At 46.8% G+C, this 25051-nt stretch overlaps 2 protein-coding genes across 5 annotated transcripts; both read left to right on the top strand.

Moving 5' to 3' along the window:
• The first annotated feature begins 1168 nt into the window (after positions 1 to 1168).
• On the top strand, positions 1169 to 8880 carry LOC142897425 (leucine-rich repeat-containing protein 58-like). The gene is made up of 4 exons (XM_076039757.1): positions 1169 to 1889; positions 5710 to 5838; positions 5922 to 6199; positions 7355 to 8880. The coding sequence occupies exons 1-4, from the start codon at positions 1432 to 1434 to the stop codon at positions 7546 to 7548; spliced, it is 1059 nt and encodes a 352-aa protein (XP_075895872.1). The 5' UTR covers positions 1169 to 1431; the 3' UTR covers positions 7549 to 8880.
• Positions 8881 to 12043: 3163 nt separating this feature from the next.
• gpr156 (G protein-coupled receptor 156) lies at positions 12044 to 24828 on the top strand. 4 transcript variants are annotated; one of them, XM_076039752.1, is made up of 10 exons: positions 12044 to 13325; positions 15632 to 15773; positions 18580 to 18707; positions 19096 to 19231; positions 19306 to 19416; positions 20020 to 20145; positions 20237 to 20332; positions 20551 to 20787; positions 21468 to 21626; positions 22037 to 24828. In XM_076039752.1, exons 2-10 carry the CDS (start codon positions 15657 to 15659, stop codon positions 23426 to 23428), a joined length of 2502 nt encoding a protein of 833 aa, XP_075895867.1. In that variant the 5' UTR covers positions 12044 to 13325; positions 15632 to 15656; the 3' UTR covers positions 23429 to 24828. The 4 variants fall into 4 exon arrangements, with proteins under 4 accessions (XP_075895867.1, XP_075895868.1, XP_075895869.1 ...); XM_076039753.1 differs by lacking the exons at positions 18580 to 18707; positions 19096 to 19231; positions 19306 to 19416; ... (3 more) ...; positions 21468 to 21626; positions 22037 to 24828 and adding an exon at positions 16716 to 18432 and having other exon boundaries at positions 12053 to 13325; XM_076039754.1 differs by lacking the exons at positions 12044 to 13325; positions 18580 to 18707; positions 19096 to 19231; ... (4 more) ...; positions 21468 to 21626; positions 22037 to 24828 and adding exons at positions 16188 to 16298; positions 16689 to 18432 and having other exon boundaries at positions 15635 to 15773.
• The last annotated feature ends 223 nt before the right edge of the window (positions 24829 to 25051 follow it).

Below are 25051 nucleotides of genomic sequence, written 5' to 3' on the forward strand. Positions count from 1 at the left end.
ACACCGAAAGAGCAGGTATTTCAGACAGTATTGACTGTATTCAGGACTCTGTCTTTGAATTAAAGTAGAAACTCTGGCTTGACTTAAGATCTTTAAAACAGCACAACGTAGATTTATTTTTGTTATTTTGTTTCAGGAACGGACTCGCAAATGATTCCAGGACTATATACACCTTAATTGACCTCTTATATCTTCCTCTCTTTTCCTCCTCGCTCTTCTGATAGTGTCTCAAATCTCTTTGGCAACTCTGCCTCTAGGAACACGAAGACGTTTGTGATATAGATAGCTCCTTATATACAGGAAAGAGATAAGGGTGTGATGCAAGAGGCTGTTAGGCAGGCAACCAAAGATACACAAGGCCTGCAACAGGCCAGCTGGGTGTGCTGTCAGTGGCAGACAGCAGCCACTCTTTCTGTTACAGGTCTGATGAGTTGAATTGTGGAGCGATCAATTTAAAGCAGGGAAAAAGCTTCAACGTGTTTCTTTACAGTTTATTAACAGGTAAGATATATTATATTTAATTTGTTATATCACCGTCTTATTGCTGTATTGAAATTGTGATTTACGTACATTACCATTTCTATAGCCAGTGTAATAGGAATATACAGTAGGCATACTCTCAAATCCTTAGCGAGCTTCTTCTTTTTTCCTTTTTTTTTTTTTTTAGAAGTAAAAAACAACCACCAAAGAAAGAAAGTTTCTCAGAAATCAAATCGTTTTCTGCCACTACTCACAACCTTCTCGTTCCTGGCGAACAGCCATAACAAATGTAACTTGAAATGCAACGCATCGACGGGTCTGCAGAAAGTTGGAGAAACCCACTTCTGTACAGATTTCTCATTCTACCCACGGGCAAGTCAGTGGAGTATTGCATAATCTAACAAAAGGCGCCGTTGCGTAAGGGGAAATTGGCTCTATATATGTGAACTGGCGGCTGTTTACTCTCCCCTCTGCCGTTTTTTTTTTACAAAATCCAACCCTTCACCGTGAAATGAATTAGAAAAATGGAGCGTCAGTGTAGCAATGGGTATTTTTATTTATACAAATACATGAATCGAGTCCGCTTGTCGCGTGACAGACTGGGCGCGTGAGCAATCAGCGCTCGCGTGGGCGGGGCTTTCCCCGAGAAGCAGCCAATCACCGAGCACTTAGGCAAACATTTCTCCTGAAGAAAGGCTGCATTCAAGCGGAGATTGATGTTGCATTCAGTGTACTGACCAAACGTCCAGAGTGTCGAACTAGTGGCCTTTACTCTCACTAAAATGTGTTTAAAGGTTACAGACGCCTTTAATTTCTCCGTGTCGACGGTGGGCAAGTTTCGGAGCTAGCAGGCACGCGGACCAGGGAAACGCAAGAAGAAGAAAAACTTCTGCGGGGACCTTTCTGGTTTTTTTTTCTTCCCTCCACAGAGTTAGTCGAAAAATATTTAAAATGGAGATCCACGAAGGGGCGGCTGCCGTCGGCGACAGTGTGCTCGACTTTTCCCGTTTGAGCCTCAGCACGCTGGACGTTGACAAGCTCAGCGACGAGAGGAAGCGGGAAGCCCGGCAGCTGTACCTCAACTACAACCGGCTGACGACGCTGCCCTCGTCGCTCAGCCTCCTGTGCAACCTCGAGTTCCTGGACATCAGCAACAACGGACTGACGGCCATCTGCGAGGGCATCACCCACCTCGCCCGGCTGAAGACCCTCATAGCCAAGAACAACCGCCTGGACGAGTTCTCGCTGCCCAAAGAGTTCGGCTCGCTGCAGCTGGAGGTGCTCAACTTCAGCGGCAACCGCTTCGAGGAGATCCCGCTGCAGTGCACCAAGCTGCGGCGGCTGCAGTCGCTCTCCCTCGGTGGCAACAGACTGAAAAGTATACCCCCGGAGATAGAGGACCTCACCAGGTAGGTCAGCGGGGTTGTCAGAGGGGGGCTCGAAGCGTCGGCAGCTACCTGACTCTGACGGCGCAAAGGTTAAATGTCTGATAAGTGGTAAATAATACGGGACATGTACGGAGCAAGTGGGCGGCTGCTGGGCGGCTGCTGCTAGCTTAGCATTTGCGAAAGATGACACTTAAGAGATAATACACAGAAATACACTAGAAATGAACGAGTTCTGCGAGAATATCATTATTATTATTTCGACAAACCAGATTATAGAGCATTGATGCTTCGAGGCCCTGTTGCATATTTGTTAGTTGTTGGGGGGACACAATGCTAAACCAAACAATACAGGCAGCCAAAAATATGGCTATTTTTGGCTGCATGTCATTGAACTCTGTCGAAAGCGACCAAAGTTCACGTTTCCCTTCTTTTGCTTGTTTCACCCGGTCATAAAAGCCGTGTTAAAACATGCAGTTCTGAAAATGTGCCCTTTGCGATGTCACTAAGGGCGGGTCAGTGATCATACCACAAGGCAGGCAGGTGTTCGCCCCGCCCCTGAACTTTTCTTCTCTTTTGGATCGCTGACTGGTGAGGCTGCTGTGCAAAGGGGCCAGTTTAGTCCTTGTTTCTGTCTAATGGGATCGATCAAGGCAGCAGAGAAGTGCTACTTTAGTTTATCATGTGCAAACTATGGTCCGGGGGCCATATGCGGCCCATTAAGGTTTTTGATCCGGCCCGCCGAACTTGAAGAAATTCTATCAATAGTAAGTGTCATGAAAAGGCTGTGATAGCTGAATATTGTATGGTACAGATCCTATCATATATTGTTTTTCTCCTATGAAGTGGGTCACCAAAACAATCCATCCGTCTGCTCCTACTCCAGCCCCCTCTGGCAAATTTTAGCACCCATTGTGGCCCAGCAGTCAAAAAGTTTGCCCACCCCTGATGTAACAGGTGCTGCCAAATGATGGGACTCAGAATCACCAGGTTTCACCAGACAATGGCAGAACGGGCACCACGGTGTAATAACAATGGCAAAAGTGCAGTGTTGTCACTCACACAGCCTTGCACCCTGCTTACAATACTTACCAACCGTTATGCACTTTGCAAAGTCAGACATTAATAAAAAATGTTTGGTGCAATCATGTTTTGCCCCTTCGGCCATTGTGCACATGCACCGCATGAGACGCTACTATTCCCACCAAATGGACACGTCATGTAAAGAAGGGCATAAAAGGTCTGTGTCCTTGTTGCTGACCTGTTTTACCCCAAAAAACAGTTACAGTTACAGTAACCTTTTGTGGCTTTTGCCCCAAATGTAGGTCAATGTGGTCGTGCCGCGCTTTTTTTTTTTCCTGCTTTTCGTGGAATTTTCCAACACTGCTTGCCAAATTTAGGTACCTTCCAGGCAGTCCATCCCGTAAACAACGTGTAAACAAGATAATTGTTCCGGTTCGAGCCGCTGCGCTCAGCCTGCTGCTGGAGAAGTACACTGCTGTATTCACATGCTCCTGCTTTCCAGTAGCAGCTCTGCAAAGGGAAATAAAAATACAAGGATGTGTAAACAAGTGGCACATAGACTTGTGATTATTGTCATCACAGTGGTGACTGTTTAAGGTTTTTCTTTTTCTTTTTTTTTGCTGTGTCACCCATTGAATGAGAAGCCAATTGTGTGAGTCATACAAATGAATATCAAGCTTATGAAATCACTGTGATCCAATGTCCGGTCAAAGGGCGCACATTTGAGGCTCCTCACATTTTATGACCGCACAAACCGAGCGACCTGCGCGGCGGATCCACCATCCAGCAGTGACCTGGGAAGCGGGCAGATGAGCAAGCGAGGCCACTGAGAGCGGAATCCACTGAAGTCTTACATTCACCCAAAGATTGAACACTGGCGAAAATTCCCATCTCCATTCCCCCTTTTTATTATAAGGGTATGATGTGGTCACAGACTTCTGCAAAAAAATATAAAACTGGAACCTCAGTGAAACAATGGTTTTTGAGACAGCTTAACACCTTTCCATCTGAAATTGGAGTTGATGTTTCGTCAAGGTTCTAAGCAAATATATGACCTCAATTTGATTTTTTTTCTTTAATTTTAACCTTCATTTACCCAGGCAAGCAATGAAGAGCCGATTGTTATTTACAAATGCAGCCTTTACAAAGAGCAAAGGCTCTGTGAGTGCCCCCCTCAGTTTTAACAACAAACTGTTTTAACAACAGTTGACAAATAAGTGCAGTGCAACAATGATGGTGCAAAAATACTTTGCAGGCTCAACAGTCAAATGTAATTTTTTGCAGGTGTAGTTGTGAAGCAGTGAGTGATGTGAGCACAGTGAGTTTGAGGGTGTCTTGTAAAGTGTTGGGTTAAGTCATTTTTCCCTACAACTAGTCAAAATGCCTCAGACAGAAAATGTCATTCGGCCTCTGACACCGACGCCCTTTATTCGGGATGAGTCGGGATGACACGCTGTAGCTCGCCAGTCCCAACAGGTAGTGCGCAGTATCAGCTGGTAGAATGTCTCAGTTGCTGCCACACAGACAGAGAGAGAGAGAGAGAGAGAGAGGGGTAGAGAGAGCTCGCACGCTCGCCACTCTGCCACCAAGGACACTATAATGGCGTCCTGTCCGCCAGTCGCTGTGTCATCAGTTCCAGCAGACAGATGGCCTGATGGCTTACTTTTGCTGACCAGTCATCCATATCTGCGTCGCCTATCGCTTTGTTTCATTCACCACCACCACCGCCACCGCCCCTTCCCTGCCCTGCCCTGCCCTGCGCGCAGCAAACTACCATTCACGCACCAAGGTCTTTTTGTTGCCCTGGCAGATCAAACCAGGAGGCATTAATCATCGGAGCACTGCTTCATTAGTCACCACCTCTTGGTTGTGAATGTTATCTTTGTTGTGTCGTAAATGTAATCCCTGTGTAAACGTTCCACGGAGGTTGCAAGTGTTTTGTTTTGTTTTTAGTGAGAATATCTGCCCCGCTCCCCTGGGATCATTCTGGAGTGCTTCTTGTCCCCGTTGACCTCGGTCTTTTGTCTGTTTGGGGCAATTTGTAAGCAAGGCCTCACAAAGACCACACTGATGCAGAGCAGTGCGGCTGCTCGCTGTAAAACCATGGGCGTCTAGCTCCCCCTTGTGGCGTCGGTCACTCGACATCGACCGCTGCTTGAAGTACTTATTGTCTAAGCAGAGCATTTAAGAAATCAACGGCAGCGGTTATCTGATATAGTGTGTAAAAACAAAGATTCACATATATACACTATCAGTCAGCAGTTTGGACACAGCCTATGAATTGAACGTATTTTCTTTCATTCTCTTGACTACTGACATTGCCATTTCTCACTGAAGGCATCAAAACTATGTATGAGAACACATACTAATTGTGTAGGAAACAATAAAAGTGCAAAGTAACTCAAACACGCTCTATATTTAAATTCTTCAAAATAGCCACCTGTCATAAAAAGCATATTTAAAGTTATTTAGCCTGTTTTTTCTTTGCTGCATATAATTGTATATATCTTGCCTATATATTCAATGTCTTCAGTATCTATCTGCAGTGTAGAAAGAAGTAAAGATTGAAAAAAAAACTTGCATGAGAAGGCATGTCCAAAGTTTTGGCTGGTAGTGTATATAGATTAAACCATTTAACATTGGAGTACTTTTGGTTTATGCAAAAAGGATTCTCATCTTATTCCAAAAATGCTACACTTCATTTTGCAAGATGTTAAACAGACTTCATCATCTCACTGTTTTTTTTCCAAAGGTTTGCAACTCTTTGAATTCAAAGCAAACAAATTTACAGCGTTTTTCTTTCCCCTCCACTTCCTTGCAGTTTGGAGCTGCTGTATCTGGGTGGAAACCTCATCACAGCCATCCCTCCGGAGGTGGCCAACCTGCCCTCGCTCAGCTACCTGGTCCTGTGCGACAACCGGATCCAGGGCGTCCCGCCGCAACTCACCAGGTAGTTGGTCTGCTTTCTCAACGCGGACTCAACTCTCCACGGCGACCGTTGTCTTGACGTTCCTCTCGCTGTCCCCGCCGCAGGCTCCACTCGCTGAGATCGCTGAGTCTCCACAACAACCTGCTGACTTACCTACCGAGAGAGATCCTCTGCCTGGTGCACCTGCAGGAGCTCAGCCTCCGTGGCAACCCGCTGGTGGTGCGCTTCGTCAAGGAGATGACCTATGACCCGCCCTCGCTGCTGGAGCTGGCCGGGCGCACCGTGAAAAGCCGGAACATTCCCTACCACCCGCACGAGCTGCCTGCCAACCTGCTGCGCTACCTAGACCTGGCCAGCAAGTGCCCAAACCCCAAGTGTGCCGGTGAGATGTAGTGTAGCACATACAATAAAGCAAATATTAGCTTTGCTTTGATCAAGTCCCAAAATTGTAAGAAAAGGAATTAGGATTGAAAATCAGTTTGAAATAATCCTGGGTTGGCCTTTTTTTCACTGATCCTTTAGCCGTGTGCAGACTGCCAGCCAAAATACGATTTTTAGCCCATCCACATTGAAACCAGATGAATCCTTTGTAGTCCGAACACTAACAAATCACATGAAATCCGATCAACGAGCTAGGTCCCATTTGGACACTTGCTAAAAACAGTCAGCCCTAAAAATCGGAGTAGAGAAGGAATCTGATTTGAACCAGATTTGCCTGCAGTCTGAACGCAGGCTTGAACCTCCAGCCAACAGGTATTTTACCAAGAAAAGAAGAAATCTTGTGGTCGGTCGCTTGTTGTCGAGGATGGCAGAACAAGCAGAGGTCAAAGGTTGAGCTACATTTTCCCAAGACTAAAAGATAAGCGGGAGGCAAAATGCAACCTCCACATAATCCGTTGCGAGGCTCGTTAGCATTGTGCAAAGGCAGCACCTACGGGGGTCTGCGAGGTTAAAACGCTCCAACCGCTGCGTCAGCTGCTGCTGCGGCAGAGCGAGCACCGTCCTCACCGTCATCCAGCAGCAGCGGTAAGCAGTAGCAACTAGTAACTAGTCACCCAGTGATGTTGACACCGCCACAATGAGAGCTAGTTTGCTAAATTACTGAAGTTGCAGAAGCTTTCGTTCCAATGTGTTTAATTTGAGCTCAGTCAAATGAGTCTGTTTTTTTTGTATACTTTGCAAACTTGCGCTCACAAAATACAGTGTTTTATTTTATAGGTTTGTGAGTTAGCACTCTCAACATTACTAACACTTTATTATAGTATTATCATTTTTCATCCTCAAACCCCTCATTTTCTGAACTAATAATGACTTCTTGTAGCGCTCTTAACTTGTCCACTAGAGGGCACAGGACAGAGTTCTTCTATTCAATTATGTTCATTATGTCTTCGTTCTTCATAGTTTATCCATAGAAAGAGTTCTTTTTACTTGTCCTGCCTGTTTGAGCTTCAGCCCTGCGTCAGTAACGATCCAGCAGTGACAGTGGTGGAAGTGTAACGACGAAACTTCAACCAGCTCCCGTCTTTGCTCTCTGCAGGCGTCTACTTCGACTCGTGCGTGCGCCAGATCAAGTTCGTGGACTTCTGCGGGAAGTACCGGCTGCCGCTCATGCACTACCTGTGCTCCCCGGAGTGCACGTCGCCGTGCAGCTCCAACCCGCAGAGCGACGCAGACTCCGAGGACGAGAACAGCGTTCCTGCGTACCGCCTGCAGAGGGTGCTGTTGGGATAGCGCCTCACCGTGCCTGCCGGCCAGCTCGAGCACTTCCAGTCCATCACTGTGATCAACATTCATCCAGAGATGAACTCAGCCTCTGCACGAAACACACACACAGGCTTGCCAGTATACTGATGGAGTTGCGCGTAACACATGAAATGTGAGACGGTTTTTCTTCATACTGCAGCTCTGAAACATGTTTTGCGAAAGCGTTTTCCTTTTTTTTCCCCACTCACGCATCACTCTACAGAAGTCAAATGAACCTCATATATCCCATGTGGCCTTGCAACGACCTCGACCCTCCACCCCTCGCCAGTTATGACCCTGTTCAAGAGCTTCTTTTATAGTCCAGACGAGAGAAGTTCAGCTCGGCGAGGACACACCTTATGAATTTGGATCTGTTCTGTAGCTGCAGACAATTTCCATGTTTGAGATGAACGACATCGGAGAAACTATAGCATTAGTTAGGTCAAAGCTGCCTTAAACAATACTGAAAATTTAACTTTAGTTATTATTTGTTGTTGTTTATTCTTTGAAGTCCCTGCGCAGCGGAGGTCAGAGGCTGCGTGAGTATGTGGGAGAACGCTTGTGCGCTGTTGCTCGCAGGAAATGGATGTGGGCTGGACCAGGGGAAAACCATCCAGGCCACTAGAAACACAGGAACAATGGCTATTCAGTTCAACGACAGCGTTCGCCGCCCGTGTTTTGTGTTTCTCGTTTCTCCGAGCGCGGCTGTAAAGTGTGAGCTTTATTATCTGAGCCGATTTCTTCCTCTTTTTTTTTTTTCCAGACAGAAACTTGTTGGGAATGATGAAACGAGTGTTTCTGTTCCTTGCCGGTCTGCGATTGTTGGGAAAGCGCCGGGTTCGCAATGGTCTCCCCGGCTCATTGTGTCTGCTAGCACGGAGGGGAAGTCCTAGATTCACATCAGACATTAGTGTTGAGAAAAGAGAAGAATGCTCCTTTTTTGTTACAGTAACCCCTTTTACTAGAGCATGTAAGTGCCTTACTAATGGTGGCTCCCAATTTGGGGTAAACAGAATGAAGTCATGATATTTGCACCCTAAAATGTGAGGATATTATCAGAATTATCAATCACAGAGTCCTTCTTCAGCAGTTTTGTACTACAGCCTTTAGTAAATGCAAAGTAGTTTTTTTAAAAAAAACAAAATTATTTTATACATAATTTTTTTTAATGTTAATCACTAAATATTTAATTTACTTAAAGAATAGATGGCAGGAACTCTATAAAGTTATAATAATTGTATGTACTTGGACCTAATGCTGATAATGTAAGTAGATTGTATATGAGCTCAAAAATAAAGATTAACTTTAATATCTTGAAAATGTGTTTCTCACGGTATTTTGTCATGTGATTACAACTGTTTCTGCTTCTCATTTTCCTTCATGCCAAAATTCAGACTGTGGACGACGTGCAACATCGAAGACGATTACAAATTGGGATTTGTGTGAGTTCCTTGGCGCCGACGCGTCGTGTTTTCGAGGTCTTAACGCGTTCATTTGCATATGAAGGTGAGTTCGTTGAGCGGGCTGAATCCTGCGAGACCTCCGCACCCCGCAAACAAGCGACGCCAGAGTGAACACATTCTGCTTTTTTCACGCCATCTGCTAATCCCGCGACATCCCCTGCCAACCACCGCCGGCTCTCACTTGTTTCGTCTCTTTTCACATTTGATGTTACTGTGCCGCGAGTCTCATTCCGCTTGTTTTCCACCTGCTGTTCCTTTCATGGTGTCTGGCTGGCAGGAGTGATGCCCGACAAACCCAATCTCACAAACTCGGTTTGTTTTTGAACGGGTCACAGCTGGGCTCCCAGCGTTTGGGGGTCCGTCTGTCTCTGGCACACACAGACACACACACACACACACACACACACACACACACACACACACACACACACACACGAAACCACAACTTCTCTGCAAACAGGCGGTACCTCGGAAACGAAAGCTCCTTTGCAACAAATTCCAGAGTTTGCTGACATGCATAGCAGTATCACAGGAAACATGATTGGGTAAAAGCGAGACTTAGGCCATGTTCAGACTGCCAGCCGAAATCCGATTTTCTTTTTTTTTTTTAGCCCATCCAGACTGAAACCGGATGGCTCTTTTGTAGTCTGAACAGTCACAAATCACATGAAATCCAATTTTTGCAGAACGGATTGAAACCACCTTTGGGAGGTATTTTCAAATGGCATTTGGACATGTGTGTCTCAGTCTGAACAGCTCCAAACGCACAGATCGGTTTTGACTGTCTGTGACGTCACTCTATGCAACGCAAGACCCAATGGCGAATCTGATTCAAATCAAATCAGATTCGCCTGCAGTCTGAACGCGGCCTTACTAGCATTGGCAGGTCAAATCTGGGCCTCAAACGTTTCATCTGTGACTGGTCCAAAACTCCTCATGCATCACACCGACTGTAAGCAGTGTTTCAAAGTGTTGAAACACAGGCTGTGTTTGATGGTCCGTAAGCTCCTTATCAGCCTCGGTCACAGGCGTGCCAGCCCACAGTGCATTTAATAACATGCATGCCAGACCTCACGCATGGCGCGTTTTTAAACTCGCGCTCAGCTGACCTTGGACGCCCGCCAGCCGCGCACATGAGAAACGGAGTCTTCGGGGTTAATGCCTCTTAATCCTGTGAGTGAGCAGAAAGTCTGGCTGGAGTCTGAACAGGTGATGGAGGTGGATACAGAGAGAGGGTAGAAAAGTGGTTTGATTACTGATTGAACTTGAATGAACCACCATACATCTTGTTTTATGTGCACCTTCTGGATTGATGTGTGGAGTTTGGGGTTGTGTACAAATGACGCTGTTAGCTGCTGAAGAAACCTTCCAAAGGTTGGAAAAATGCTTGCACAGATTCTAATGGCGTGCTTCTTATTATATTAGTCTTTGGTTTAGTCTTTATTACTATTACTATCAATGCTTGTTCTTCGGCAAATATGTTCAGCTGTGCATTTTCAATATAATCCGTAGTATAAATTTGTATTATTACCTAGATTAATAGTAGTGGTGGGGGCATTGGTAGTAGTATTTAACTCCATAAATGCTAATCTCAAGTGAAATAATGTCTGAAGTTGAACTCTTGTGTCACATGGTTGTACGGTCTGATAGATGCTGTTGTTGTGCTGCTGTGCCGCCTCCAAAGACCATAACTGTAATTATCTGTTTCCCCTCTAACACACAGAGCAGATTCTCTTCCCTTGCATTCATTGCCATTACAGCCTGCAGAAGAAACATCTCCACCCCAGGTGGCCCTGACCCAGCTCCTCTAATCCAGGTCCATAGCAACCCAGCAGGAGGAGTCAGTCAGCGTGCTCCACCAAGGAGGTCTGCCTGCCTGTCTGTCTCTCTACCTGTCTGTCTGTCTCTCTACCTGTCTGTCTGTCTGTCTGTCTGTGGCTAAGTTGGCTGACAAACCCAGGCATGTCGCTGGGGAGCGTCCGGGCCCTAGGTTGGCCACGGGGCTGCCGATGCCTCCGCACAATGCATTCCCACCCACGCGGTGCCTCAAACCACACAAAGTGCGAAGAATGGTCGACGCTAGTGATTACACCCGTTGCATCACAGCTGCAGATGCTTCCGTGTCAGGAAGCGCTCTGGTTGCAGCCCTCCAACAGGAAACGGCCTCGTCGCGCGCCTAAAAAGCTTCGCCTTTGTTGTTTGTTTGTTTTTTTTGCTCGGTCGCCTTCCCGCCGACATGCACGCAGAGAAAAACAAAAAAACAACAACAACATGGCTGCTGACATCAAGACCTGCGTTTGTTAATTATAACCCGTTCAAATTGATCCCCGGTAACCTCAGTCGAGCGGCGTGTGTCCCGTTTCAGTCGGCTCGCCCTCCCTGCCAGCCACTTCCTTTTTGACTCCTGCTTTCTGGAGCAACAGCTCCGTGTCCCCCAGATGAAACATTCATGCTCCTGGGTAACGTGAGAGCAGCTTTTGCAGCCCACCTGTCGTGGCTACTGTCTGCTTTGAACCTGATCGTGAAGGGGAAACCTGAGAGCGACCGGCACGCTTATGGTGTAACAGAGCCGACGGCAGCCTTTCAGTCGGACAATGGGCCGCAAACACAGCGCCACACGATCTGGGCGCAGGTGGAAATATTTCATCTGAGTCGTTAATTCCATCACATCTGCCTGCCTCTGTGACGGCCGTGTTGACATTATGATTCTCAACAGTGTCGCAGCAGAATGCCACTGTTTTTTATTCCAGCGCAGGATGTTGAGTTTTCCAAGGTGATGTCACTCTCTATGATAACAGCTGATCCCATCACGCACTGAGCAGGGAAAGATCCTGTTACCAGCTCATAAAGATTTTAAAAGTCTTTCGTGAGACAACTTGTGGCTCAAGTGCTGGACGTGGCTTTGAACATACCAAAGATGAACATGTCATAATGCAAAATCTGATTTTTTTTTTTTTATCATAAACTGGACCTCGTGACCGATTTCCCCCAACATTAAAAGTTAAACAGTGATTTCCGCTCTTAACAACCAAATTTAGCTCATTTTACATACAATTTTCTGACACATCACTCATTTTCTTCACATTTGAAACACCCATGTTAAATCTAAATGTGTAAGTGAACTCTTACACTTTGCACCCCGTATCGCAAGTCTTTGAGTTTAAACACATAAAGACACAGTGATGCAAAAAGTGCTGGAGGTCTTTGCAGCTTCATCTCTTTTGAAGAATCCGACAGCATTGACTGCCGACTCATTTTTAAAAGGAACGACCAGCTTCCTGCAGCCAAAAGTCGAGATCAAGGCTGCAATCAAGACACTTAAACTCCGGCGTTTTAAGAGAAACGGGTTTCAGCTCTGGGAGAAACTCCATAGAACCTGAGTTTGGGGAGGCAGGTGGGTGTGTAGGTGGACACCTGGATGCATACGTGCAACCTTTTCCATCCTCGACCTCCACCCTTTGCGTCTCCTCCCATACTTGTACGTGTCTGTCAACGATGGCGACACTCCCTCGTCAGGAATGACCCCGTGTCGGGAGGTTCGCGCTGTAAATCTCCATGACGCCTTAATAACACCTTTACGCCGCATACGGCTCGCGGAAACAAATGCGCGCATATTTCTGCACGCGCGGTTCATCTGGGGCGAGAGCTCCGGTGAGATGCAGCGGGACCATCCGGGGACTTTTGAGCCAAAAAAATAAAAATAACAGATAATGGGTGTTGTTGCTCTTTCCATCACTGTTGTCCCCCGTGTTTGTTTGGACTATGGGTGCACGCGTGTGCCACCCATTCCCCTGGTGTAGCACGTGGGTCACATCACACTGTTAAAAAAAAACAAAATTAATTCTAGGTGGGAAATAGGGGTGGAAAGCATAAAGGAGGTGGGGAGTGGGGGTACAAACACCCCATTACACACACACACACACACACACACACACACACACACACACACACACACACACACACACACACACGGGTGCCCCTCCCTCGACGGGCGCTCAGATGAGGCTCCGCACTCCTGCTGGAAGTTTTCAGTTTTTTTTTCTCCCTCTGACTGACAGGATCTTCTCCGGCTGCTTAGCTGGCTTGCTGGCTGGCTGGCTGGTAGTTCAAGCAGAGTTACCAGGCCCGCGACAGGCTTTTGCGACGACTGGGGCAGAGATGGGAGCTTTGAAGAGATGTTATACAACATTACGTCCAGCTTTGGAGTTTGCGTTTTCATTCCCGGTGCCTTTCTGAGTGTTGCGCCATGGCGCCCGGAGCGGGAAGTGGAGATGGGATCCCCCGTGCGCTTTGGAGACACAGGTTCGTCCCTTTTGAACTTGATTTATCCGTTTCGGGTTTTATTTTCTGTGTTCGCTATATAGTCTGACTCTGGATCAGAGTGTACTCTTACTTTTGGGGGACAAGTTTTACAGATGGTCTGCTTTTACGCATCCTCGATGCCAAGATTTTACAAGAAAATCCTACTGCACCATCAAATGTTCTTATCATACATAAAAAAAAAAAATAAAAAAAAAAACGCGTGGTAGATGTTTTTTGCTATCTGTCACGGCGTTTATCCCCTTATGTAACAATAAAGGGTATTTAGACGAGAGATCCATGCGGTTAAGCGCGCCGCGCTCCCAGAAAGGTGTGCGCCGTCCGGGCTTGTGGCGGGATTTCATTGCCGGCAATTGCATTCTAACTCAGCTTAAAGAATAAACTTTTAAACGGATTACTTATTGTGCAGGAATGTTTCAATACTGGCCCCTGAACCGCGGCTCTACATGTGGCGGGGCCTGTGGCGACACCGTGCGTAATCTTAAAAGAAAGAGAGACAGAGTGACAGAACAATGAAAGGGATTTGCCCCGTTTCTTTAAATTAATCTTATAGGCGTGTTTTCCCTTTAATTTTCACCTCAGACTTGCATTAGAATGATTAAACATAATTCGATCCCTCTGAGTCCCGACGATGTGTCAGAAATGGTTAAAGAGTTCACTCAATTGTCCAAACATTTTTACTGAAGACGGAGGGATAATGTTCTTAGGAAGTGAAAGCCAGGATGCCGCACTTTGACTCGCCCTAAACAGTACAAAGCAGCATGGTCCGCAAAATTACTTGCGGTTTAGCCTCGGGGACTTCAAAAGACACTCCTAATGACTATTCTGAACTGTCAAAACATGTCCATAAACTCGGCTCGGCCCAGGGAAGGGCTCTATCCCGCTGCTTGCACAACGCGGACCCCCTTCCTGCTCACCTTTGTTGACCGCTGCAGGGTGGCAGCTTTATGTCCCAAACTGAAACCTGCCGAAGATGGATTCTGAAAACAAAAAAACAAAACAAAAACACCCCCCCCCCCAAAAAAAAAGGGGGGGGGGTCAGGCGGAAATGCCTCTGTGCCGGCTTTTCCTGCAGGAAGCAGCAGAACTGTGAACTAAACTTGGATAGTGACGAAAGGACATGGGCAGGAACTCCAGACATTTCCCAGATATGTGGCCCGCTGAGCTTCATTGTTCTGTTGACATCATTAGCTTTGGAAATGGGTCACTGCAGGATTCATTTGGTGAATATAACTGAGGCAGAAGTCACTCTTGACAGTGTGTTTCAACAACATAGTGAAAACAAGCTGGAAATAAACCCTTTGTGATATCACAAAATAAACTAAAACTAAGCGTTTTTATATTCTCACTGGAGGCTGCAAACAGGGGGATAAATATGCTGTTTTCTGATTAGATATTTGATTTCCACTAGAATTCAAGATTTAAAATATCCACTTAAACTTGTAATAACACAGTACGTGACCTAAGTGGGCATTAGTCATCGCGCAGACTAACACAAGTCGTTAAATGGCGCTCGCATAAACAGTCACCTGTCTGCTTACCTGCACCCTCACACATGTGACGCTGTCAGCAGGCTGCAGCTGAGTCACCGCAGATCCCCGCACTGATCAGACCGCTCGCGGGGTCACATGCTCAGTATCGGCTGATCAGCCCGGCGACGTGTCAGCGCAGCACAGGTGGTGCCTCATCGACATGCCTGCGGCAAGACTTCTAAGGGGTTGCCGGGTGATTCTAGGCACCGTTTCGTCGTCTTTGCTCTCAGGTGCCTCCTATTTCCCAGCTGATGACAGATGCTGCGGTGCCTGCTGAGGCCTAAAGTGCAGATGGCACTGCTGGTGAAGCTGTACTGTTCCATTTACTGTGGTGCTGTGCAAAGACGAGTGCTGTAGCTGTTTGATCCCAAATCTGGCTTGTTTGCCTCATTGATGAGGTGGAGCAAGTGGAAATTATTGATGAGTATAAATTCACAGGCCTCCCGCTTCTAGTTTCTCTTTTTAGTTTGTGGTGGCATTTTTATTGATATCGGTCATGAAAAAAATTTATCTTGACTTTTCAGACCTGTAGTTGGTATGGTATATGTCCAGTGAAGACACCCACATGTGCCACTGCTGTGACTCAGACCAGCAGAGCGACACACTGTGGTCGCCACAAGTCTTGCAACTACTCACAGAATGAATAACTGGAAAAAGGACTCAGGATTCATGTAAAGTCGAGACAAGCTGCAGGGGAAAAAAAGGCTCCAGTTTGCATAATTCGATGTCTCATGCTGTCATCTGTGTGTCCCGTAGGTTGTTTGTGTGAAACTGGTCAGTCATGGAGTCGGAGCTGAACTGCAGCTCCCAGTGTGATACCGCGCTCTGCTTCATCCAATCAGGGGTCAGCAGGAAGGAGGGCCTTGACATCCTGCAGAGACTATGTGGTCTCAGCACGGTAATCTCACGCTATGCACAGATGTATTTTTGTATATTTATGGTATGAACAAACATGGGGCACTCATCCAGAAAAGCTCACAGGGGACCTCGGCATTTAAAAAAAATACTGAACAAGAAGAACTGGCTTGTTCTTTTAAAGTTGCTCCACTTGTTTGTCACAAAAGTTAATTTCATTCATATTCCTACTTTTTCACTACTTTTAAATCTGTACATCGACTTAAATCTGCCCTGATCCACGTTGCACCTGAGAAAACAGTTTGTTAAGCAACGATTCGGTTTAAGGAGACAGATCAAGGCGTGCTGCTTAGTTTGCCCCCATCTCGGTCACTGGTTCCTTTAAGAGAGGGGTGAGTGGAGCTAGGCAACTCGAGGCGGGCTACCAGCAAGCAGTCTGATGTGACTTTCCAAACAGACCTGTGAGTAGAGACGCTGAGCACCGCTGCACGGGTCCTACTTGGAATCTGGGTTAGGCAACAAAAACCCACACTAATTTCCTCCGAATGCTGGGCCACATGAAAGCGAGGTGAGTGTCTCTTTTTTCACAATCAATTATTAATACTTGCATCAGACTGTCGGTGCAGAAATCTTTGCCCAGAGGGGCATAAACACTGTGTGTTTTTCACTTTGCATTCACAGCTGTTGCTCTGTGACCACAGGATTTTTAATAATCTGTTTTGGTTTACCTTGATTTCTCAATTTTTTACCTAGGTGTTTTCCAACTCAGTGAGCTTGACAAAGTGTCCAGTTAAAATTTAAGCACCCTTTGGTGAAATGTAACACCGAGCATTTGTTGCTATTTGTGGACACGGGCAATTGAGGAGGCGCAGCTGTTTGTGAAGAAGTTATAGTATAGATAAAAGAACAGACAAACTTTCACCCACTGTGTTTTTTTCCCCCTACAAAATCCCAACAGTGCTTTCGTTTCTGGATGTGTTCCCAGACATGGCGACCCCCTGCTGTGCGCTGTCTGAGGAGCAGCTCCGTTGCCCCGTCTGTCTGGATCTGTTAAACCTGCCGGTATCCACTCCCTGTGGGCATAACTTCTGCAAGGACTGCATACTAGGCTACTGGCAGAGCACCGCACTCCCGCAGTGTCCTGTGTGCAAGCAGAAGTACGACAGGAGGCCAGAGCTCAAAGTTAACACCCTTGTATCTGAAGTAACGGCTCATTTCAAGAAATCGCTAGGGAGAGAAAATGAAGACAGAGTTGGCACTGTCCCAGGCCCGAGAGGGGACGTTTCTGATGATGCGTGCGTTGGGAAAAGAGTCCGAAATCTCAAATCATTCTGTGAGACTCACCTGAGTCTTCTCACCAGCTTCAAGAAGCCGCACCTGCTCCATCCTGGGGCTAAGACGCAAGACATGGTGTGCAAGAAGCACAAGAAGCCCTTGGACCTCTTCTGCACCACCGACCAGACGTGCATCTGCAAGGTCTGCGTCAAGAAAGAGCACAGAGCTCATCAGTCTGTGCCCATGGAGCAGGAGGGCAGAGCCAAGAGGGCCCAGATTGGAGAGAAAATCACCGAGGTGGAGGAGATGATTGGCAAACGGCTGCAGAAGATTGGCCAAATCAATCACGGCGTTCAGCTCAGCAGAGGGAACGCTGGCAGAGAGGTTCAGGAGAGCTGGGACGTCTTTGACAAGCTGCTCCAGCTCATCCAGCGAGGCCAGGAGGAGCTGGCCGAGGCAATCCGCGCAAAGCAGAGGCAGGTCGAGGGCAGGTCCAGGGGTCTCATCATGGGGCTGGAGCAAGAGATGGAGGAGCTGGCGCAGAGACGGGCGGAGCTGGAGCGGCTCTCACATGCCGAGGACGACCTGGAAGTACTGTGCGGCTTCTCGGCTCTCTGCTCGCTGCCGGCCGGCGAGGAGCGACTGGAGTCCTGTGTCGAGGGCGCCGTCTATGTTGGCGCGGTGTGCAGAGGCGTCCTGAGAACGGCAGGCCAGCTGGAGCAGGCGGTCAAAGCCGAGATCAAGAGGCTGCATGAGATCGATATCCGGAGGGCCAGGCGGCATGCCGTGGAGGTCACCCTGGATCCGGACACGGCCCATCCCAAGCTGGTGCTGTCCGTGGACAAGAGACAGGTGCATCACAGCGACACGGTGCAAGAGCTGCCGGACAACCCGGAGAGGTTCTACCCCGGAATCAGCGTCCTGGGAGAGGACGGCTTCTCCTGCGGAAGGTTCTACTACGAGGTCCAGGTCCGAGGGAAGACGGAGTGGGACATCGGAGTCGGCCTGGGGTCTGTCAACAGGAAAGGAGGGATTATTGTCAACCCTGAGAATGGCTACTGGGCCCTGGGGATGAGGCAGGACCGCAGCCTGTGGGCCCTCAGCAGCTCCCCCACCTGCGTGACACCGGCTGAGTTGCCCCACAGGGTTGGCGTCTACGTGGACGTTGATTTCGGCCAGGTTTCCTTTCACGACGTGGACGCTGTTTCTCACATCTACTCCTTCACCGGGTGCTCCTTCAGCGAGAGACTCTACCCGTACTTCAACCCCAGGCGTAATCACAGCGGCGTCAACTCTGCTCCTCTGATCATCTTGCCGGTTGTCGTCTGAGACGTGACCACCTTGAATCTCTTCGAGCAGAGACTCAGCAAGGCTTCAGCAGGATGTTTGTTGCTCTGTTCGCCTCAATAAAGTTGCTTTATTATTGGGATGAGACTACTTCAATTATTTCTGAACTGTTTCAAAACTGAGATAAAATGTATAACTTAGCAGGTTATTTAGCTACTTAAGTGGTATGTTAACGTGGATTTAAAGAGTGTGTGTGTGTGTGTGTGTGTGTGTGTGTGTATGCACAGATGTCAGTGGAGCTCCCCAGGCGGTCCCTCTCCCCAGTGTTGAGTGCTGTGATGTGGACACTGCTCTCCTGTGGCATCCTGCTGGCTCTAGGCTTCCTCTGCTTCACACTGCGCTTCAAAAACAACAGGTAGACCGCTAAAGAGACATTCATTTGTAGACATTAAGGGCCCACTGAGTCCGATTTGGCAGCACATAAGTGTTGAAAATGTAGTCTGGAACAATTTTGATTAGTCCCAGTTTGCTATAAGAAATGGAGAGGGTAGTGATGCTGCAGCGAATCATGGTCCAGAGGGTTTTGTATTTGCAAATATATGGTTTTGAATGTAGTGTTTATACTTGACAAGTATATAAATACAAATAGCTTCTTTTAAACAGAGACAAACTGCATTAAAGGCATTCTTGACTATGACAAACATGGCTATGCATATTAGATGCATTTTTTCACAGTACAAAATCTTTGACAACCCATTTTTGTAAGACAGATTCATTTGTTTACTGCATGTTTCACACATCAGGATAGTCAAGATGTCCAGTCCCAACCTGAATGTCTTGACTCTCGCCGGAAGCGTCCTCACCTACAGCAGCGGCTTCCTGTTTGCTGTCGGTGAGCACAGATACTCAAAGGAGGGAGAATCCACGGCTGTTCTACAAGTGAGTGTCCCATCAGCCCTGCTCGACAGCTCAGTAGAGGAGTGATTGGTAAATTATTATGCTGCCCCCTACAGGCTCGGATGTGGACTCTTTGTATTGGCAGTACTCTGGTTTTTGGCCCAATCCTGGGGAAGACTTGGAGACTGTACAGGGTGTTCACCCAGCGAGTGCCTGACAAGAGAGTGGTAGGAGGCCTCTGCATTTGAAAGAGTGTTTTTAGTGCAAATGATAATGAGTCAAAGACCTATGCTAAAAAAAACAAACAAAAAAAAACAGATCTTGTTTTCACATCTTAGCTTCTGCAGTAAATGGACCTCCTTTTGTCAAGGTTGCTTGCCTTTTTCTGAGTCTGTGGCTCTTGACTGACAAAGTTTTGCATTGCGTCAGTTACGGCAGGTCACACGAGTCAAGAAAAGCTAACACTCTTAGCCAAATCAGCTGCTCTGAATACCAGGCCACATCAGCTGATAGTTCAGCGGATTCTAAGCAATCAATTGGCAAATCTCGTAGACTGCGCAGGATTTAAGCTGCTCTGACCTGCTTACTCTTCCTGCTTCCTCAGTACACTGCTTCAGAGCTGCCTTGTTCAATTTTTATGCCCTTTCAGACATCAATGACATTTTTGTTGTCATTATTGAATAGTCAGCACCATTTGACCTTCTAGAGATTAGGAAACTTTAACTTCTGAACCTCACAGTCATTGATTATAGTCATTTGAATTTCACCAAATTATTAAAATAACAACATGTTTACGTGGTTTGTATGACACGATTGCCTTTGTGTCTTAGATCATCCGAGATATCCAGCTGATGGGCCTGGTGGCTCTGTTGATCCTGGTGGACATACTGGTTCTGACTGTATGGCACCTCACGGACCCGGTTCGATGTTCACGTTCTGTTGGTGCCGTTGTCAAGGTAAAAGCTGTGAGCCTGCGGGCCTGGACAAGCAAAATGTGCACTGCAATCGTATTAACTTGATATATTTTTTTTAATTATCCCAATTGAGGTGATGGAGAGAGATGTTTCCTACTCATTGTCGCAACTCGACACCTGTTCGTCTGTGTTCTCAGACCTGTGGCTTGTGATCATTGGCGTTCTAAAGGTAAATAATGTCTGTTGTCAAAGGCAGTGAATGTGTTTCTATCTATCCATCTATCTGTCTATCTATCTATCTATCTGTCTATCTATCTATCTATCCATCTATCTATCTATCTATCTGTCTATCTATTGTAGTGTCGTGTTACAATAATTTCAAAATAAAACACTGCAAATAAAATGTCACTTCGAACTGCCATTAAATGTTTTTTGTTGCCACCACAGGGTTGTCTCCTTCTCTACGGGACCTATCTGGCTGGACTGACCAGTAATGTCAGCCACCCTCCAGTCAACCAGTCTCCCACCATCCTGACAGTTGTCACACTGGTTACCGTCTCCTCGGCTGTGGCTGTACCCATTTCCATTTTCCTGCAAGCCTGGCCCAACCTGGTCTACAGCGCTGTGGCCGGGGCCATTTTTATCTGCACAATTGCCACCAACTGCATGCTGTTTGTGCCTCAGGTGAGAAGACAATGGCGCAAGTACGCCCCGGAACAAGTTGCAAACGCCCTTAAATATAATTCTCTGTTCTTTGAGACTGTAATGAACCGCCGTTGTCTCCTTGTCTATGCCGATGACACCGAAACTGAAAGCAAAATTCACTGTCGAGTGTGTGGGGGTATGTTAATGGCGCAGAAGTGTCATTAATTGTCTGGAAACCAGCATTTATTGCACAGAATTAGTCAGGCAGGCAGAAACTGGAGACGCAGACATGTGACAGTCAGACACATTAATAAGAGGTCCTCATGTGACTAGTGTATTATTTTTTTTTATTTCGAAGAAAAGCAGTAAATGCTATGAGTGATTGCAGAGTGCACACCTCCGGTTTCCATGCGTGTCAGCTTTGCCGTGTCTATAATGGAGAGTGACTCACACTGAAGGTGTTTATGAGTCAAAATTACGTAGGCTGCTGCAAACAGGTTTATGGCTGTCTGTGTGTCTGGAGGTTGGCTTGTGTTAGATTGAAGGAATGCATCCTCAGTGGAAAGGAAGGAAATGCTTGAACGGTGAGCAATACGATGAAGCACACCTGCTCTGATAGGCTTCTGTCTGAGGCCCCTACTGATATGGGCTGCTCGTAAAATATACACTTTGCACAATTTGTATGTCTTTGACGTCATGTTTCTCATTACGCCATGCAGCTGACCCAGTGGAGGCACTTTGAGGAAGATCAGAACAATCCCAGTCAGATGGCCAAGTATTTCAGCAGCCCCAGCAAAAGCCAACCATCAATTTACAGCCAGGATGAGATCTACTACCTGCTGGGGGAGAATAACTCCATGAAAAAGCTGCTTAATGAGGTATCTTGTTAGTTAATATTTATTCATTCTTTTGATGTTATGCTCATACTTCAACTTCAGTTTTATTTTACTTATTTTTATTTTTCAATTTATGTGTGCAGAAATTACTAATATGAGTGTCAATGTTTGACAGATATTAATGGAGTTTTTTTAAATGCACATTTTGCTTGTATTTTCCTTGTCACTTAATGGCAAAGGATATTTTTCATCCGGTGTTCCTCAAGGGACAATTTTTGGAAAATGTTTTTGAATGCCTTCCCAATAGAGTAACAGTTTGCCTATGTTCACCATAAGGTGCAAGACACGTGATACTATGTTGACCTTTTTAAAATCTTAAAAAGGTGTATGGATAATCTGCTCAGACTTATTTTGGGACGATACCAACACTCCTTCTGGGTGTCCATTTTCAGAAGAACGCCGTGATCGACAGCTTGCAGGAGCAGGTGAGCAACGCCAAGGATAAACTGCTGCGCCTGATGTCAGCCAGCCAGCCCAGTGAGGAGCAGGACATGAACTCCTCCAACACCAACCTCAACTCCTCCTCCACCCAGACCACGGAGGTTCAGTCCGACGGGCCGTCTGTATCTTCTCTACCTCAAAGGGACTGCAACCCTCAGCCCTTGCCGCTGCGTCCCCTGGCTTCCCTCGCAGCTGCTGCTGATTGTGTTTCCCCCTCTGCTGTGAAACCACCCTCAGAACCTCCCTCTTCGTGCAGCTCCTCAAACCCCATTGCTGCTTCCTCTCCTCTCCCATGTGACATTTATGTGGGGGAAAGTCAGAGGGTTGCTCCAACAAGAGGAGACGGCGAGACAAGGGCAGATGCGGAGTCAAGGACGGGGGAGACTCTCACGATGCCCTCAGGTGTCCTCAGGACAGCCGAGGAAACAGTTCGCTTTGTCACCTCCCTGCAAGCCCGCCGGGGCTTGCTTCCTTTCAAACTTGATGATCAGAGTCGCCCCGCCAACCACGTGGGACCCAACGCCAGACCGGCCGGCTTCGTCAGCAGCGAGCAGTTGCAGGAGATCCTACAGGAGCTGAGCGTGGACGCAGTGGAGAACACACTGCGGTCCCCCTATCAGACTTCCAGACGACCCTCGCAGGTTAAATTTCAGGAGGCCTCGGCGTTCTCCCCTCTGTCCCTGCGGACTCCGCGCTCCCCTCACCCCCCACCCGTTCTATTTCGCTTCCCCAGCATTTCGCCTTACGCAATGAGGAAACGCCGGCCGCCGTTTTATCCCTCAAGAAGGGGTTTGCATTGCTTCTACACTGGGGCAGAGGCTGCGGGTTATGCGGGGATTAGAAACAAATGCGGGCATTCAAATACAGGCAAACAGCCTGGCAGGGAAGCACTGGGTGGCAGACTGATCCGAGCTCTCAACAATGACTGTGAGCTGGAGGAGGAGGAAGAGGAGGATGGGCAGGAGGAGGAGGAGGGACCGGAAGGGAGCAAAGAGATAAGGAAATGTCAAAGATGTCGGGTAAGATCTCACAGATCTTCAGCCTTGACTTGCAGGAAACACGGTTTCGCCGCCGCACCCGATGTGGAGGCAGCTGGTGAGAGCGAGCAGCTCCGCAGACACATCAGAGACTCGTGCGGCTCCTGGGACTCAGACTCCAGTAGCTCATCAGACTACTGCTACTACCACCGTCCCTACTGCGACTCCTGCATGCAGCGCGGCTCCCTCCTGTCCTCCGACAGCTCCTCGGACTCCTCGGACAGCGAGTACGAAGGCTACAGCGGCCTGTACCGCTCCCCGCACCCTGTGGTGTTCAAAGAGGATATCAAACCCACCTTTGTATGAGCACTGGTGTACTGCACTTGTGCCTGTTCAATCAATCTAACCATCAGCCCAAACGTAAGGCATAACATCTACTGTGTGCGAGGATGCATATGCAAGAGCAGCTTCTTGACTGGAGTTTTCAATTTGAAAGTCTTCAGATTAAAGACAGTTAAGACCTTTTGCTCAGAATTTCTTTTGCATCTCAGAGGCAAACATGGTGCCTCTTCTGATGCCTGGTAGAAACCTCTACCATCCAAAATATCTGAAACTATAAGCAAGTTCTTTATTTATTGTATTATTTATTAGATATTTTTGTTCTGTAGAATTCAATTTTTCTACTACACAATATGGAAAACTAATTTACTTACATTTTACATTTTGCAAGGACAAAGTATTGAATGAATGTTCATTCACTCATTCATTCATATTTTATGCCCGCTTTTTCCCGCACTCAGGGTCACGAGGGTTTGTTGGAACCTGTCCCAGCTATTTGAATTAATTGATGTTCATATATTTACCATTTGTAGCACTTTTGTGATGCTCTATCAGAGTAACTGGAAATCTTTCCTAGCCCTGTTCTGTCAAGGGTATTTAAGAGCTCCCCTCACTTAGTAATGTGCTTCTACTACTGATAAGCCCTAAAATATTGTAGTAAATTGTAATGACTTTTATCTGTCTTAAGTTCATCACCACCCTGTATTGAGTTTGAAATGTCTGAGTCAAATGTCTCTGTCATCAATTGTAGGGAAGCAAATCATTTTCTGACTGGCGACTGTTGTTTTTGCAAAACAACAAGAAAGACCATGCAAACATTTTTGTACATGACACAACTGCTAATGTTGTGTCAGCCACATCCACCGTTTTACATTACGATAAACCTATATTTAGTTCAGTCTGAACGAGAATCAAACACGTGCTGGTATGACGCTCTTCGCTTCATAAATCAAAGTATGAATCATCCTCTATTTCATTCATATTTGGCACTGTGTACTCACCACAGCAGCCGCAGGCATACAGTGTGTCTGTGTACCTGATAAGTACATAATGGAGTGAAGGGGAGCCGCCGTTACCTATCGATCACAGTCCACCAGTGGCTTTTGTTCCCAATACTTCGGTCCCAAGCATCAGATTTACTCAGAAAGGTTTTGACAGTGAATGTTGAAATACAAATCAATGGACTTCTTACCACTCTAGTCTATTCTTTTTTGGTCCTACAAGGTTTTGATTGTATTGTTTGGTCTTAGTATATATTCTAATTTTTTAAACTACCTAAAAATGTGTACTGCAAATAATGTGGCATGCGTGAATGGGGAAATTGCCTTTTGTGATATAAAAAAAGACATGTCACAATAAACCATCTGGAGGAAGTTGAGTTCATGCTATATTTTTGCAACAAGAATAAAACACTCAGCACACACCCATTCCTTTTCTATATTTGCTTTCCTTCCGTGGCCTTTCGCTCTCCCTCCCACCATCTCTGTACTGTCTGCGTGTTTGTGTCTTCCTCTAATAGGAAACTGTGTATTTGCTGGGGGAGGTGTTGCTATATTGAGAGGAGGGGAAAAAAACTGTATCTCACATTACTTCTACTCTGCTGCCTGTTTTTTGAGAAGCTACTGTGCTCTCCTCTGCATATGGACCACT

Source organism: Nelusetta ayraudi, unplaced genomic scaffold (genome assembly GCF_046127955.1).
Source record: "Nelusetta ayraudi isolate G7.1 ecotype Tasmania unplaced genomic scaffold, CSIRO-AGI_Nayr_v1 ptg000060l, whole genome shotgun sequence".
Classification (NCBI taxonomy): Eukaryota; Metazoa; Chordata; class Actinopteri; order Tetraodontiformes; family Monacanthidae; genus Nelusetta; species Nelusetta ayraudi.